This window comes from Macaca mulatta, chromosome 3, assembly GCF_049350105.2.
Source record: "Macaca mulatta isolate MMU2019108-1 chromosome 3, T2T-MMU8v2.0, whole genome shotgun sequence".
Classification (NCBI taxonomy): domain Eukaryota; kingdom Metazoa; phylum Chordata; class Mammalia; order Primates; family Cercopithecidae; genus Macaca; species Macaca mulatta.
In genome coordinates, this window is record NC_133408.1 from 38194710 (window position 1) to 38212387 (window position 17678).

General features: G+C 52.4%; 1 protein-coding gene across 4 annotated transcripts in view; it reads left to right on the forward strand.

The window, feature by feature from the left end:
* Positions 1 to 17678, forward strand: part of SDK1 (sidekick cell adhesion molecule 1) — a 964538-nt gene that overhangs the window by 888797 nt on the left and 58063 nt on the right. For all 4 annotated transcript variants that reach the window (XM_077996063.1, XM_028845525.2, XM_077996061.1 and 1 more), the window contains 2 exons: positions 13855 to 13970; positions 16017 to 16203. In XM_077996063.1, coding sequence (XP_077852189.1) covers positions 13855 to 13970; positions 16017 to 16203 — 303 coding nt within the window. The remainder of the gene's footprint in view (positions 1 to 13854; positions 13971 to 16016; positions 16204 to 17678) is intronic.

Genomic DNA, 17678 nt, shown 5'->3' on the forward strand with positions numbered 1-17678 from the left:
CTCACCCCACCCCCAGGCGTCTCTCAAACCCTCGCCCTGCTCCTCCTCCCCAGCCATGCTCTCCCGAGAGAACTCTCCCCCTTTGCCTGTTTTTCTGTTGTTTAACTTCTAGTTAGGGAAATCTGAAGCATACACAGGAGACAGATGAGTGCAGGCGCATCAGACCCTCACACTTGGCCTTAGTGTGCTTTGTAGATTCTGTGTCACTTACAGATGGAAGGTTTGGGGCAGCCCTGCCGTCAGTGCCATTTTCCCAACGGCGTGTACTCACTTTGCGTCTCTGTGACAGCGTCTTTTTTTGCGGTAAAGTTTTTTTGTGTGTTTGTTTTTCTGTTGTTGTGAGATGGAGTCTCGCTCTGTCACCCAGGCTGGAGTTCAGTAGTGCGATCTCGGCTCACTGCAAGCTCCGCCTCCCGGGTTCCCACCATTCTCCTGCCTCAGCCTCTTGGGTAGCTGGGACTACAGGCGCCTGCGACCACGCCCGGCTAATTTTTTGTATTTTTAGTAGAGACGGGGTTTCACCGTGTTAGCCAGAATGGTCTCGATCTCCTGACCTCATGATCTGCCTGCCTCGGCCTCCCAAAGTGCTGGGATTACAGGCATGAGCCACTGCACCCGGCCAGTAAACTATTTTTTAATTGAGGTATGTACCGTGTTTTTTCAGACAAAATGCTTTGCACATTGAACAGACTATGGTATAGTATAAGCATAGCTTTTATATACACTGGGAAGCCAAAACATGTACGTGACTCCCTTTTTCAATGATCTGGAACCAAACCCACAATATCTCCAAGGCCCGCCCGTGTCTAGAACACTCCTGCACTCGCCACCCAGCTCAACCACAAGGCACCACAGCCAGTCTGGTTTCATCCAAACATCCACCTACTCCCCTCCCATGTGATCCTGAAGCAGCTCTCAGATATCATATATAGAGGTTTACAGCATCGTATCATTTTATTCACAAATACTTTTAGTATATATCCCTATAAGAACTCTTTAACATATGTATTAGGGTTCTCTAGAGGGACAGAACCAATAGACTGTATATAAATATAGAATACATTAAAATGTATAATGTATATTTTATATAAAATATATAATATATAAAATATATAATATGTACATATGTAAAATGCAAATTTATATATAATATATAAACATATAAAAATATTTTTATATAAATATATATATAAAGGGGAGTTTATTAAATATTAACTTACATGATCACAAGGTCCAACAATAGGCTGGGATGTTGCCACTACTGGGGATGGGGAAGCTGTTTCTTCTGGCAAAAAAGTCTCATTAGAGTTGACAAGCTCAGTGTCCTCAGCTTCATCAGGGTCCTCCCACACATCCCCATTCCAGGTTCCAGAGTCCCATTCTTTTTTTTTTTTTTTTTTTTTTGAGACGGAGTCTCGCTGTGTCTCCCAGGCTGGAGTGCAGTGGCGCGATCTCAGCTCACTGCAAGCTCCGCCTCCTGGGTTCACGCCATTCTCCCACCTCAGCCTCCCAAGTAGCTGGGACTACAGGGGCCCGCCACCACGCCTGGCTAGTTTTTTGTATTTTTAGTTGAGACGGGGTTTCACCATGTTAGCCAGGATGGTCTTGATCTCCTGACCTTGTGATCCACCCGCCTCGGCCTCCCAAAGTGCTGGGATTACAGGCTTGAGCCACCGTGCCTGGCCCCCATTCTTTTTTAGTCAGTGCCCTCACTTTAACAGGAGACACCTGGCAAAGCTGTGCATGCACCTTAACTTGCAGGTCAGCCACTCACATGTTAAGAGCTTGTGTCTGTTTTTCCACACTTTCAGCTCTTTCTCTACAGGAGTTAAGCCTCTCACTCAAGGCAATCTTAGCAGATTTGAGACTCAGTATCTGCTTCTGAAGCTGGTGGACAGAATCCCTGAGTTCATCATTTTCTTTCATCACTTTGTCCACTGCACTCGGGAGCAACCAACCAGCTTCATTATGTTCCTTGGTTCTCCACATATGGTCAAAGGTATTATGTAGAGAGTCACTAAACCCCTTGCCTCTCGCACCCCTTGCCTCTCGCAAGCAGTAAATCACGAGTGTCAAATGCATTTATTTTGCGTAACTCTCTAAACAATTCATGCCAAGGACTATCAGCGTACTCCATACTACTATAAGTAGAGTCCTTAGCATTTTTGGGTCTAATCATATTAAAACAGCCGACTCCAGAAACCCCAAAACCAACAAAACAACTCTATCCTGAATATTCTGTTTCTCTAGAACCACTGCTGGTACCAAAATCTGTATTAGTCAGGGTTCCCTAGAGGGACAAAACTAATAGGAGATATATATATATATATACATATTCCCATATATATATGGGAGTTTATTAAATATTAACTTACATGATTACAAGGTCCCACAGTAGGCTGTCTGCAAGCTTGAGGAGCAAGGATGGCCAGTCCGAGTCTCAAAACTGAACCACTTGGAGTCTGATATTCACAGGCAGGAAGCTTCCAGTACAGGAGAAAGATGTAGGCTGGGAGGCTAGGCCAGTCTCACTCATTTCACATTTTTTCTGCCTGCTTTATATTAACTGGCAGCTGATGAGCAGGTGCACACCAGATTAAGGGTGGGTCTGCTTTTCCCAGCCCTCTGATTCAAATGTTAATCTCTTTTGCAACACCCTCACAGACAGGATTAATACTTTGAATCCTTCAAGCCAATCAGTATTAACCATCACAAGGTATAACTACAAAGTCATTCTTACACCTAGGAAAATTAATAATAATCCCTCAATATTATCAGTTATCTAGTGAGCATTTGAATTCCCCTGGAATTTTCTGCTCTGACAGCCCACAGTTCTGTCTTTCTAGACTTGGTGAGCCCCAACCCATGCCATTGAAACCATGATGCAGATCTATGAGCTGCTTTAAAAAAAAAATTTGTATTTTTAATTGACATATAATCATATACATTTATGCAGCACAAAGTAATGTTTACCATGTGGAATGATTAAATCAGGCTAATTAGCGTCTGCATCACATCACATACGATCATATTTTTGTGGTGAAAACATTTAAAACCTACTCTTCTAGCAACCCTGAAATGGTGCACCGTGATTTCTTATAGTCACGCGAGGCGCTGCTTGTCACAGAGTCCAGTGGGGGCTTGCGTCCCCGGTCTCGCCCTGGCCTTCGATTTGAGACCGACTCCTCGCCTGGGTTCCAGAGCACTCTGCCCTGGCTGCTCCAGCTCTGCTTCTCTCTGGGGTTCCTTGGGGCTCAGCTTTCCCCCGGTCCCTCCCCCACATCACTCTGCATCCTTAGCTGCCTCTGGAGCCACAGCTCCCACACGAGCCCCCCTCCTGTCTGGAAGACTCTCGGGGAACCCAGGCCTGTGAGTCCCACTGTCTGCCTGGCATCTCTGCTGGGAGGACCCACAAGTTCTTTGACCCAACTTGTCCAAAACTTAGTTTCTGTGTAGTAGCCCAGGAGCAGGCACTTAGAAGCCAGAATGCCTAGGTCTGGCTCCTGGCTCTGTCCCCATAACCCTGGGCAAATTACTCCACCTGCCTGGGGCTCAGTCTGCTTGCCTGCAGGGCTGCAGAGAGGACGGGATCCACAGAGGGCCCTCGAAGCAGTGCCACAGGAGCTCTGCCTGGGGACGAAGCCATCACTGCTCCTCCCCAGCCTCTCAGCAGCAGCAGCCACGGTGGCAAGAAGCCTGCTCACATGTGCCCTGGGAAGGGTGCCTCCGCCCACCCCAAAATCCATGATAGAAACTCCAGCCTCAGCCCAAGTCTCTCCACCACACCCAGACATTACGTATTGTCAGAGGCTGCTTTTGCCCTAGGAAAGCAGAGTTGAATAGCTACAGTAAAGCCCTTTAGTTCCTCAAAGCTTACCACCCTTACTATCTGGACCTTTACTGAAAGTATCGTTAATTCCCAGCCTAGATAAGCAGCGTGGACCTTCAAGCAAGGCAGATTCAGGTTCGAATCTAGCCCATTATGGGGGATGTGACTTAACCCCTCAAGGCCTCGGCTTGCTTGGTTCCCTGGTCACTGCGACTGGTGGATTCCAGGCCCTTGCCAACAGGCCTGCCTCGGCCACTCTTCTCCCCGTTGCAGCCCCACCCTCGCTCAGACCGCCCTCTGCAGCCCGTGTCCTTGCAAAAGCTCCTCCAGGCTGGGTCCCCACACCCTGTGCACTCCCTAGCTATAGCCAAAGTCATCTCTCTCATGTACAGCTTTGACAGTCTCACTGTCTGCTTTCAAACCTTCCCAGAGAAACCTCTGATCTCTAAAGCCATTCAGTCCCCCGGACGTGCTGTGCCATCTCTCCCGGGCCTTTGAACACGCGGCCCCCTCCACCTCAGCTGCTGACCCCTCCCTGCCCCTTGCTCTCCGTGCCGTAACTCTCCTCTCCACTCTTCAAGTCTCTGCCTGGATGCTCCTGGTCGGGGGGCCCTCCTCGGCCCAGGCACTGCCTGGGGGAGCCCTGCTGCTCACCCCCACAGTGCTCTGGGCTCATCCCCAGCACAGAGCCCACCCTGAGGGCTGGAATTGCCTGCTGACCTGCCCATGGCCTGCTCTAGACTATGCACCACATGAGGACAAGTGGCTGATGCCATCCCAGGCACACAGATCCTCCCTCATGAACCAGTGCTTCTCACGGTACCTAGTGGAGAAGCGTTCGGAGAAAATTTATCAGATGGATGTTGCCTCTTGGCTAACAAGGGCTGCCTATCTCCTTCCCCTGACTCTTCAGGACAAGGCCAGAGATGCTAAGGCCATAGCTAGGAAAGTCAGGCTCTGGAATGAGACCGTCTAGACTTGAACTCCAGCCTTGCTTCTTGTTGGGGCATGGTATTTAACTTTTCATCTTATTAAACAGAAATAATGGGAGTGGCCTCCAATGATCCGCTGTGCGGATCACATGGGTAAATATGAAACCTTGGCCTCCTCTCCTGCCTGGGGTTAGAGCAGCAAGGAGACCCAGGCTGGCCAGAACAGAGACTGGTGGTACTTTGCCCTTGTTAAGAGTTCTCGGGACCAGCCATGGTGGCTCACGCCTATAATCCCAGCACTTTGGGAGGCTGAGGCGGGAGGATAGCTTGAGCTCAGGATTTGAGACCAGCCTGAGCAACCTAGCAAGACCTCATCTCTGGAAAAAAAAAAAAAAAAGAAAGAAAGAAAGAAACAATTAGATGGGTATGCTGATGCATGCCTTTAGTTCCAGCTACTCAGGAGACTGAGGTGGGAGGATCACCTGAGCCCAGAAGGTGGAGGCTGCAGTGAACTGTGATCATGCCACTGCACTCCAGTCTGGGAGACAGAGCGAGACCCCATCTCAGGAAAAAAAAAAAAAAGAAAAATTATTTGAAAACATTCTCCCGCAAGGAGAAACAGAATGGATGCTTCACGGTCAAGGCCTAATAGCCAGCTGGGCCGGACTCGTGTGAGGCCGTAAAACCCCATCCGCAGCTTCTGCGATGGTGTACAGGGGAGCAGAGTGCCTAGTGCTGGCGTCAGGCTTGCTTTCCTGAGTTGGTCTGCTTGTCCTGCAGCTCTTTGCTGTCCTGGCCTGTTTCTCCCACCCCCATTTGCTCCTGGGTCTTGTAAACAGTGTTTCTTTGACCTTCCCCTCGAGGACCAGAGATCACCTGGTTTCTGGCCCAGGCGCTCCTGGCCTTCGGATGTGGGAGGATTGTAAGAATCTCAGGGAGACCCCCACCCGCTGCCTGCGGTGGTCTCTCCTTTGTCATAGATGACAGGTGCTTGCCACACGCAGGCAGAAGCAGGGCTTAAAGGTTACTCTCATTTCTCAGGTGAGAAAAAGCAAAGTGCGAATGGTTTCAGAGGGTCCTCCAGGAACGCTCAGCTGATGGGCGGGACCAGGACGCACAGGCCTGACCACTGCATCTAAGGCAGCGAGGCCCTGTGGAATCAAATCAGCACTGAGACAGAGGGCTTCCGGACGTGGGCCCTGAGGGCATGAAGCCAGCCTGTGCCCTCCTTCCTGCCTCACTTGCCCCGTAGGGCATCTCATGTCATGTCTCCTGCCTCTGCGGAAATGTCCTGTAGCTCCCGTTACCTGCAGGGTGTCACAGAAGCGCCACCATCTGCTAGCGGCCCAAACCCATCACACACACCCCTCACTTGCCCCTCACAGGGTTCCCAGAGTGGCCAGAGCCTGCTGCCAGTTCCCATTGCACTCCTGACAGCCCCAGGGTTAAAGGATGGGGACAAGGTTGCAAGGGTGTTGGCTGGGACACCTGGGCCAGGTGCCTTGAATTCTGCCCCAGGGCTGTTTGCACTTGACATACCAGCTCACAGTCACTATCTCCGGATCATGGCCTCTGCTCTTGTCCCAGCCCTCCCGTACTTCCTTCTTCTGCCTCAGAGTAGGATCTGCAAACCACTCAGGGGCCAAGTCTAGCCCATTACCTGTTCTTGTAAATAAAGTTTTATTGGAACACCGCCACACCCACGCATGTTGTTGGAGGCTGCTTTTGCCATAGAAGGTGGAGTTGAATCGTTGCAACAAAGCCCTTTCATCCCTCAAAGCTTAACATCCTTACTATCTGGGCCTTTACCTAAAGTTGTGCAACTCCCACCTTAGAGAAGCAGCTGGACCTTAGAGTTAGGCGGATCCAAGTCTAGATCAAGCTCATTCTGAGGCCTGTGACTTAACCCTTGAAGCCTCAGTTTTTTGTTTTTGTTGTTGTTGTTTTGGTTTTTTTTAACAGAGTCTTGCTCTGTCACCCAGGCTGGAGTGCAGTGGCACGATCTTGGCTCACGGCAACCTCTGCCTCCCTGGTTCCCGCCATTCTCCTGCCTCAGCCTCCAGAGTAGCTGAAATTACAGGCATGCACTGCCACGCCCGGCTAATTTTTGTGTTTCAACTAGTGACGGGGTTCCACCATGTTGGCCGGGCTGGTCTTGAACTCCTAACTTCAGGTGATCCACCCTCCTCAGCCTCCCAAAGTGCTGGGATTACAGGTGTGAGCCAGCGTACCCGGCCTCAGCTTTCTAAAAGGAGAATAAAATCTTTCTCCAACAGGTTGAATTTTGCAAGTACAAACTGCATATAATGCAACTGATGAGTTAGGGGCTGTGGTTGTGATGCCGTCATGATCTGTGAGGACCCGGATCTTCCTGTGATGGGGACTTACTCTACGGGCCAGGGAGCAAACACAGTCTGCAAGCCTCAGAGCCAGTTAGCTGGAGTGGCTCTTAACTTTGTTTATCATAACAGTGGGAGATGATGGCTATTGAGCTGATGAGAAGGTGGACGCACTATTCCCTAATGATGGGAAGCAAAGATCATTACTGGACGAAATCAAATGCCAGAGTTGTCTAGTAGTATTGAGGGTTCAGAGCTAACCTTTAAAATGGAAATATCTCTAGGACAAAGATGTTTGTCATCATGAGTCTGAAGCTCTCTGGCCTCAATCTCCTTTTCCTATGGAAACAACTGCTTTTTAAAACACAATCTTTAAAGTCACTCAGTTTGTTAGGATTGCAGCTGCCATGTCAGAGCAGAGCAGACTAAGGCCATCCCCCGGGGCTATGGAAGGAGAGTATCCCCTGCCCCAGCTGCCACACCTGTGCTGCTCTCAGCCCCTCACCTGGAGTGCCCTGCCTTTCTCTCCACACATCCCTGTGCTTAGTTGGAACTTAGAACACACAGCAACTCTTCCTCGTCTGTGTTCTTGAGGCATCTGTACTCAGAACCACTCAAATTAACCCATGCACAGTTCTAGAATTCTGTCATCCTCATTGACTCACCTGCCAATAAAAACCCCATCTCCACTAAAAATATAAAAATTAGCCAGGTGTGGTGGCAGGCGCCTATAATTCCAGCTACTCAGGAGGCTGAGGCAGGAGAATAGCTTGCACCCGGGAGGCGGAGGTTGCAGTGAGCTGAGACTGTGCCACTGCACTCCAGCCTCTGCGACAGAGCGAGACCCCATCCCCCCGCCCCACAAAATAAGGCCAGAAGCATCTCTTAGATTTCCTCTGCGTACCTGTAGTGCCCCACCCTGAGCCAGGTCTGGCTGTGTGTAAAGACATGCAAACCCTGATGATGGGTTATTACCTGCACACCCACACCATGAAATCCAATATTCATGGTAAGGGCTGCACCAAACTCCAGCCAGTCTTGGAGCCCTCAGAATGTGCGGAGGCTCAGAATGGGCTGAGCCCTCAGAATGGGCTGAGGCTGGCACCTTCCTAGAGGAGCTGGAGCTACAGCTGGGATGTATCAGTCATCCGTTACCACATAACAAATGATCCCAGCATAGCAACCTAAAACAACACGCATCTCCTACCTTGGTTTCTGTGGGCCAGAAATCTGGGCACAACTTCGGTAGGTCCTCTGCCTCAGGGTCTTCTGGCACAGTGTCATCCAGGCCTGTGGTCTTCTCTGAAAGTTCAACCAGGGAAGGATGCGTTTCTAGGCTCACCCATGCAGTTGCTAGTGGGATTCCATTCTTTGTGGACTGTAGGACTAGAGTTCCTTGCCATGAAGGGCCTCTCCATGGGGCCTCTCACAACATGGCAGCTGGCTTCATTAGCATGGGCTGGCCAGAGTGCAGGAGTGGGTAAGCAGGAGAGAAGGCACAGGTTCTTATTTCTGAGTCACAGCAGTGCCACATTCTACTCCTTAGAAGCAAGCCACGTATTCAGCCCACATTCAAGGGAAGGAGATTCCCAAGGGCGTGAGTACCAGGAGGTGCATCTGCAGACAGCTGCAGTGAGCTGCAAACAGCTCGGGCCAAATCCAGCCCATTACTTGTTCTTGTAAACAAAGTTTTACTGGAACAGTGCCATGCCCATGCATTACGGATTTTTAGAGGCTGCTTTTGCCATAGGAAGGCAGAGTTGAATAGTTACAATAAAGCCCTTATGTCCCTCAGCTCATGTAGGGACCTGAAGCTCCTGGTGGGCATGGCAGATAGCTGCTCAGCTGGCTGGAGTGCACCGGGCACCATGTCTTTTGTTTCTGGGGCTCTGCGCTTGCCCAGACACAGGGTTCTGCGTTTCCTGGGTTGCCTGCTCAGGCTCGGCCCCTGGCTTCCTTGCACTTCTGCCTTGAGTCATTGTTCTCTGTCTCCAACTCTCACTTGTCCCCACCTGAGTAGAAGCAGGGTAACCCCTTTAAACCTCCTAAATTCATCGAGAAGGACTCCCGAGCTGCAGAATCACCCAGACCCAGAGCCTGTCTCCAGGTCCCCCTTCTCAGGGGAGCAGATTGCTGGCAAGATGTGCTGAGAAGGTAAATTAGATCAGAGAATTATATTTCCTGTAGTTCCACAGGAAATCAGAAAGAGAATCTCACCAGGAAAATGTTGATGTCATTAAAGCAAACTGAGGAATATACAATTTTTTAAAAATCATATAAAGAAACAATTATTTCATTATATTAAAACATTAACATTGATTCTCAAATTATCCATTAAAACCTTACTTTACCCAAACAGTCAATCAATGGGCTACAGAAACTGAAAGTAGAAATCTAGCACGGTCTATCCTGGTCCAATACCGCTCTAGCCACAGCAGGTGCTCAGGATGGCACAGGGCGGCTTCGGTGATAGGAGGTGCCTGGCATGGCACAGGGTGGCTCTAGTGACAGACACTCAGCATGGCACAGAGTGGCTTTGGCAACAGCAGATGCCCAGCATGGCACAGGGTGGTTCTGACAACAGTAGACACCCGGCATGGCACAGGGTGGCTCTAGCAGTAGGATGACCACCCGTCTGATGTGAACCTAACACCGCGTTAGGTGAACACCACACCCCGTGTTCCCACCCCTCTACTCTTTCTCCTTCCATCTCTACAGTCAGCAGTGCCCTTGCTCCCTGACCCACTGTCATGTCTCAAATCTTCCCTGTTATTTAAGGATCAGCCAGATGTTCTGCCTTCCAGGAAATACCCACATCCCCAGTTGGGCATGCTCTCTGGGCCCCTGACCCTGTCCTCACACTCTGCCTGGCACCGTGATTATTGTGATGCATGTCCTTCTCTGGTGAAACTTGTCTTTCACATCTGGTGTCCACCTATCCCTCAGCCCCAGGCCTAGACCCTGGTTAATATTCAGGAAGATTTTGGCAGCATTAGGCTGAGATAACAAACAACCTCCAAGCCTCAAGGGCTGGTCCTGCCAGTGGTGCTGGTCCCTCCCGCTGCCGCCCTCCAAGTGCCGGCATCGTCTCTTCTGCTACCTGCCGTTTTCGTCCCAAGACTTTGGCTGGGGGAGAAGCCCCCGTGTGACTACCAGCCTCAGGGCTGCTGGAAGAGAAGGTTGCAGGCCATGTGACTCTCCAGAAAGTGAATCATTTGGTCATGTGGGGTGAGAGGGGAAATATGCAGTCCTCCCTCAGTTGGAGCGACCACCAGTCACAGGGCCATGTCACTGTCCCCAGATCAGATGGATGACCTTCCACCTGGTGGACGGTGAATGTTTTGAATAAGTAGGTGCAGGCTGAATGAATGAGCATCATTCTCCCTGCAGAGTTAATTCCTACAGCTCTGAAAACTTTCCCTCACTCTCTGAGGCCTCCATTGCTCCACCAAGTGCCATGTATAACCATTTGTTTTTTCTCCTGAGGTTTGAGCCACACCAGTGCCTGTCCAGCTGCCTTACCTTTAGCAGAGGTTCCTAAACCCTGAGGTGAGGGGGCTGCAGCCCAGGCCTGCCGGGCAGGGCCCAGGTTCGCCTTGGGTCTGCTGGGACATGGAGGTAGAACCATGAGCTGCTGGTGCTTACCACCCACCAGCAAATTAAGACTAAGTCAGGGCAGCCACTGTGTCCCAGCGGCTGCTTTTGTTCCAGCTGAAGCTCACTGGCCACTTAGGGACAGCGAGCCCAGGGAGGCTGGGTGAGGTGACAGAACGCTGTCCTTGCTGCTGCTTGGGGCTTGGCTGTAGCCTCCAGCCCACCCCTTCCCACAGAGATAGGAAACCCCGGGAGAGCCATGCCATAGCCCGGCTCAGCCCCCAGCACCCAACCAGGCAAGGCCATCCAAGCAATCAGCCAGAATCCCAGAACATTTCAGAAATGTCAGTAATTCCACGATGGCTATCAGGTAAGGGGCCCTCCAGAGGTCCTGAAAGCTTATCTCTCATTGCCTCACCAAGATCCCTCTGCAAGGCTGCAGAGGCCCCCTGGCAAGGGTACAGGAGCCATCACAGCAAGGACCTGAGTCACTCAGCTCCACGATGGCCTCATGGCCTGACCATGAGACTCCAGAGAAAACCCCAGCTTTGCACCTTACTCTTTAAATGCTGGTTGCAGGCCATCTACCTATCAGCAGATGCCAGCAACTGCCGGTCTAAAATGCTTTTTAAAAATAATTTCTTGTATTTTTTTTTTTAAAGCTTCCAAGCTGGTATGTATGTCATCCTTACACTGCAAACGCTAAGGTGGGAAAATAAAAAGCGAACGACAGTCAGATGCTCCGTGGCTCCCAGACTGCACACGCTTTACAAAGAATGAGAGTTGCACCGGGGCTTGTCAATAGCAGGGCCTTCCTCAAAGTCAGGTTCTCCTGTCAGGGTGGAGACCCAGCGGCTTTCAGGAGCCAAAAAATAAGTCTCCAAACCAACGTGCTTTGCTCAGTGTTGACATATATTTCTCTCTTCCCTGCTGGCGTCAAGAAAAAATGCTTTGTTGCCTGCAGTAATTTTACGGTCCAGAAGTGCCTTGGTGCAGCATTGCTGGTGGGCACAGCAGTGCGGCTCAGCTGCCTGAGACAGGGCCAGGGGCCTTTGTCCAGCTCGTGTTCACCCCAGAGAAAGAGGCATGCAGGCCCCTGATTTCTGGGGGTTCACCTGGAGCTCACAGATTCCACGGTTCCTACAGGCAGATATCCAAGTCCAGAGCTGTCATGGGCGTGCTGAGTTTGGCCATCTTTGGAAAGAAACCCTGGGGGTGTCATGGGGAGGGGGGGCGATGTCTCACCGCCTACCAGGTAATGGCCGCGCTCAATTTTGCCTTTCACATTTTAATTGTACAACAGTAATTTTGCAATGGAGTTGCCGATGGCAAACATGCAGAAGACATTAACTTTATTTATGTTTTGGATTATTAATGTGGCTGTTAAAATTCCTCCAGTTAGTTTTGATTGAATTGTTTTTTTGTGTGATTCTGTTGTTTAATGGAGCGGTAAATAAGAATTTCTGATAATGAGGCTGAGCGTCTGTCACAACAACCTGGTGTGAGCTATTAACATTTCCATTAACGGCAGGGTGGGCAGTGATAATATGGAAACCACACAGTTAGAACAAAATAAATAGTTGGTGTCAGGCTGCGTGGGTGTTAATTACTATTTTATTCTGCACTGGGGGGGAGAGCAGAAAGTGGGGAGGGGGTGATGGGGAAGGGGTGAGTCCTGAGGTCAGTCTCTTCCAAGAAGGCCTCTCCAGAGAGCCGGGTGCTGGACCGTCTCCCTCGGACACGGCTGTTTTATCGTCTCCATCAATGGTCCGTAAAAAGACTTGGTCAAAAGGCTGCACTCCTGGGCCGCAGCTCCAGCCCCGGCTGCAGGTGGAGAGGAGTGCTCGGCTGGCCTCTGCAGGAGCCAGGCCCCCGGCACAGCTGCCCTGGAGCTCCCCAGGGCCCAGCTCATGGACAGCCAGGAGAGCCCCAGTGGGAGGAGGGAGTAGCGGAGAATAGGCTGTCAAGAGGAAGTACGCAGCGTGGAATTCAAAGGTGGTGTGAAGCTGGCACGGGGTAGACAGGACGGAGATGTTCTGGAATGCAGGTGTGTGCTTCCAATTCCCTATGACTGTGTGGTGAGGTGCGGAGGCGCGGCCACGCCTCTAATGGCGGTGTGGTGAGGTGCGGAGGCGCGGCCACACCCCTAATGGCGGTGTGGTGAGGTGCGGAGGCGCGGCCACACCCCTAATGGCGGTGTGGTGAGGTGCGGAGGCGCGGCCACACCCCTAATGGCGGTGTGGTGAGGTGCGGAGGCGCGGCCACACCCCTAATGGCGGTGTGGTGAGGTGCAGAGGCGCGGCCACACCATCCTCGTGTGTCCTTTGGTTTGCATGCACCATGTAGCCCTGCAGATGCAAAGGATACCCTAGTGAGCTCCTCCCCAGGGGGAGCGAGGGGGCTAGAGGTGAAGACTGGATCCTCAGAATTTGAAGCCAGAGTTGGCCTCAGAGAGCAAGGTGCAGCCATGTTCTCAGACATCGGAGCTCCCTGTCCCTCTTGTAGGGACAACTCTGTGTGTCTGGACGAACTTCATCTAGATGGGGTCTTCATAGCCAGGGATGCCTGAACCTGTCATGGCAACACAGCTATCTTTTCTCTAATCTCAATCAGGAATATCAGTGACAAAAACCACAGCAGTCAGGAGTCCTGTGACTCCCTCGCCGACAGAGCCACAGTGACCCTGTCACGTCCCAGGCATTGCTGGGACTTCAAGTTAACATCCTCACCCATCAATGCTTTGATCTCACAGCAGCCATCAGACCAGCCCCTAAGCCTGGTCAGGTATTAACCAAGAAGCACGTGGATTACGATCTCATACCTTTGGTTTCAAATACTCTGCTAACTGTATCTCGGTATAATCATTTTTCTGTGCAATTCTATATATTTTATTGTATGCATTTAAGAACATCATATGGGAAGGATTTGCGGTCTTCCCTGGCAAAAAAGAGCTGAGAGCTCTTGGCAGGGACACAGAGCCACGGATCCCAGGACATAACTGTCCAAGGCCTCCTAAGCCAGGGTGGCGGCCCAGGGCAGAATCTCTCACGTGGTTCCCAGCGGAACTAGGGCATGCGTGAGCCCCGTGGGTGTGTGGGCGAGGGTCCGGGCCGGCTCAGAATGAACATCTCAGCTTCTCTCCATGTTGCTCTTTCCTCAGCCCCGGCCATGGCCCCGCAGAACGTGCAGGTGACCCCGCTCACGGCCAGCCAGCTGGAGGTCACATGGGACCCACCGCCCCCGGAGAGCCAGAATGGGAACATCCAAGGCTACAAGGCAAGGCCCTCCCGTGCGGTTGCCTCCCCCGGCTCAGTGGCGCACCCCAACCTGCCCACTGCTTTGTCAGCAGCAGACCCTGCAGGCGCTCCGCCTGGAGAGCTGGGGCCCAAGCGTGGGAGCTTGGCTGGACCTGGCCTCTTAGCTGTGGTCACAGCTGCTTGTGGGTGGAAGGCATCACGGGGGAGCAGGCTCACTGTGCGGCTGGCTGTGCCTACCACAAAACAACCCAGGTTGGGGGCCCTTGTTCATCCAGCAGCTTCTCCCCACTCTGGGCGCATGGGGTGGCTGGGGAATCCTTCCGTTTCCTGGGCCCATTCTGGAGCCCCCAGTACACTGGCTGACAATAAAAGAACACAGGGCGCCTGGAAGAGACCAGATTCCCCATCCCAGACAGTCCCTTGGGTCACAGTTGGACACTGAGCGAGTCCCTTGATTCAGTCGGTCCAGGGTGGGGCCCGCCAATCGCATTCCTCACAAGGTCCCAGATGTGAGGTCCCTGGGAACCCCGTTTTGAGAACCGCCCATAATCACTGGAGGGTCTAGAGATGGGGAGAAAGAAAGGCAGCAGGCCGTAACAGGAGAGCCTCGAATGAGGAATCGTTATGTAGGGCTGGGTTATCCAGGGGTCAGGAAGCGCCTAGTGGCATCCCATCCCTGAGGCCTGGCCTTTGTGGAGAGTGCAGGGCCCCTAAGCATCCCGGGTCTGTGCCCTGAAAACGCCCCCATCCTTCTCCGGAATGAATTTCCCTGTCTGTTCTGCTGGGGTCCAAGTCGATCAGTCATCAGATTCTGTGGGCTAGCCTCCCCTAATGACTAAGAGACCAATTAAATGTCCATTTAAAGATGATTTTTGCAGGTGTGTTATGAAAATTAATACCTTCCTCCATGGCAGGGCTGTTTCAGTGATGAATGAGCTAATGGAGAGCCCCATGAGCTTGGAGGCATGGCGCTATTTATGTATGTCCAAAATATGTTTTCTAATTTCCTTAATGATAAAGACATTGAACTTGGATATTGATCTCAAGTCAGCAAGGCCTGGGCGAGCAGAAGCCCGCTGCATCCTGCAGGTGGAAATGAGTGACGCTCACCTGCCAGGGCCTGCCCAGCAGGAGCGAGGCAGGCGGGTGTGCGAGGCGGGCGTGCCAGCCCCGGGGCGCTCCAGGCTGCCGCCCCGAAGCCTCCGTGCTGCCTTTTCACACGGGCAAGCCGCTCTAACAGCCTGGCCGTGGTTTAGACCCACAGAGCCAAGGTAGGTCTTCTGATTGGTGTTGTCTTTAGGCAGCCTGGCTGGCACTGGCCGGAGGCAGCGGTGGTTTCCGGCCAGCTGTCTAGGGAAGCAATTCTGGCAACCTCTTTAAACCTTTGTGCTTGGGCATCAAGTTCAACTACAAGCACATAAAAGCTAGACAAGAGGAAATGGCACCCCAGAGGAATGAGGCCTTCCCAGCAGCCCTGAGCCCAACATGGTTCTCCTGCCTGTTGTTTTTGATTGCTGTAATCTCCAAAGTATGTTGCCATATTGAGGAAAACTTAAATGTCGGCTCTGAACAAAATGTGGGAACACGTTGTAGGAGTTGGGGGCTTTGTTCTCTCCACAGCTCAGAGCACAGGGTGGACACGGGATGGCTTCCCTTCTCTCCAGAAGATGGGGGAGAGGGAGAGGCCAAAAATCAAAACACTGACAGAGCTAGGTCTGCAAGGAAAGGCACGTCATTGGCAGCCGAAAGGAAGTTTCCCTTCCGTCCTCAGACCTCATCTTCAGCAGCGCTTTGTTTAATGAGGCAGTGCTCAAACCCTAGATGAACATCAGGAAAATGCTAAACAGCATCTCCCAAACAATATTAGCAGCCAGGGGTCCCCGTCGGTGCACAGTAGCCTCAGCTTCTCCCTGATTCCTCCAGGAGAGAGCCTTTCCACCTTCCCACCCAGGCACAGCTCGCCCCAGAACTCAGCTCACCCCCTCACTCTGACCTTACACTCAGTGGCCTCCCTTCCTGGAAGGCTTCCCCAGGGGCCACCCCAACCTCTTGCTCTTCCTAACAGATTTACTACTGGGAGGCAGACAGCCAGAACGACACGGAGAAAATGAAGGTCCTGTTCCTCCCCGAGCCCGTGGTGAGGCTGAAGAACCTGACCAGCCATACCGAGTACCTGGTCAGCATATCAGCCTTCAACGCCGCTGGAGATGGGCCCAGGAGTGACCCCCGGCAGGGGCGCACCCACCAGGCGGGTAGGAGGAAGGCGGGTTTCCTTTGGGCAGGCCTCCTTGGACACGTGTTTTGAGAGCACCAGCTCAGGTCCCCTCACACAGTGGTTCCTGGCCCACCCAGGCAGAAGGCAACACCTTTTGTGTAGCTGGGAGTGTCTGGATGGGCAGCACTGGGTTTGGCTCATTTGTTCTCCCTGTGCCTGGCCTCAGACTGGTTACACAGTGGCACTAAATACATGTTAGGTGGGTTGGAGCAATACGTGTTTTTTTCCAGAGCCCTGGAGATTCAGAGGGGAGGAAGGGCTTTGAGTCTGCAGTGAGGCCTTGTTCATAACTAACAGCGTCCATTCCAGTTCCTCCAGGGAGGGGAACTTCTCATCAGGGTTGCCTGATAGCGTGTCCAGATCCCTGGGGTGGGGGGTCTCCTCAGGCAGCAAAGTCAGGCCACAGCGACAGGTGTTCCCCTGGGTCTCAGGGCCACAGACCACCCCTGGAGACTGCTCACTACGTGCATGCCGCAGGGCAGTCCTGAGGGCTCGGACAGGCGCCGCGCTGCTCTGGCCTCATCTCCACGCACGGGGCGCAGCGCCTGTTCTCCGCAGACCCCTCTTCCAAGCACATCTCAGTTTCCTAGCAGGTGGAGGATGCTTTGAAGCTGCTTGGCCTTCGGCTCTAGGGAGCTCTCCAAGGCCCTCTGTAGGATTCTGGAAGTCTGAGAGACCGGGAGAGTGAGGTCTGGGAGCCGTGGGCAGAGACGTAGGGCTCAGGGCCTTCCGACATCCCGTGGGCTCAGCCAACCCACAGACAAAGGACTCCAGCAATCAGGGCCCCTCGGCATCATACTCCCACGTGCTGACCACAACCAGGTTGCAAGGACCACTTCCTTTGGCTTCATCCAGTGCCTGCATCTGAGCTGGAAGGACGAGGGCAGACCTGTGGGCAGAGATGGGGCAGGGCCATGTTGAGCACTGCCGGCCTGGCTGGTCGTAGCTACGGGATCCAGAGACTGGAGGGAGGGCAGAGAGGGAGCAGGGTGGGTGCCACTTCACAGGCACTTCTGAGCAGCGAGGGGCACCGGGGCGAGAAGAGTAGGTCCCCATCTAGGCCATCTGGTAGGGGCGGCCCCAGTACACGCCCACCTTACACGGCGCCCAGGCAGAGGGGGAGCTGCCAGCAGGTTCCACATCACCCTGGCCACACACCTGACCTTCTTTTTTTTCTTTCTTTCTTTCTTTCTTTCTTTCTTTCTTTCTTTCTTTCTTTCTTTCTTTCTTTCTTTCTTTCTTTTTCTCTCTCTCTCTCTCTCTCTCTCTCTCTCTCTCTCTCTCTTTTTGTTGAGACAGAGTCTCGCTCTGTCGCCCAGGCTGGAGTGCAGTGGTGTGATCTCGGCTCACTGCAAGCTCCGCCTCCCAGGTTCACACCATTCTCTTGCCTCAGCCTCCCGAGTGGCTGGGACTACAGGCGCCCACCACCACGCCCGGCTAAGTTTTTGTAAT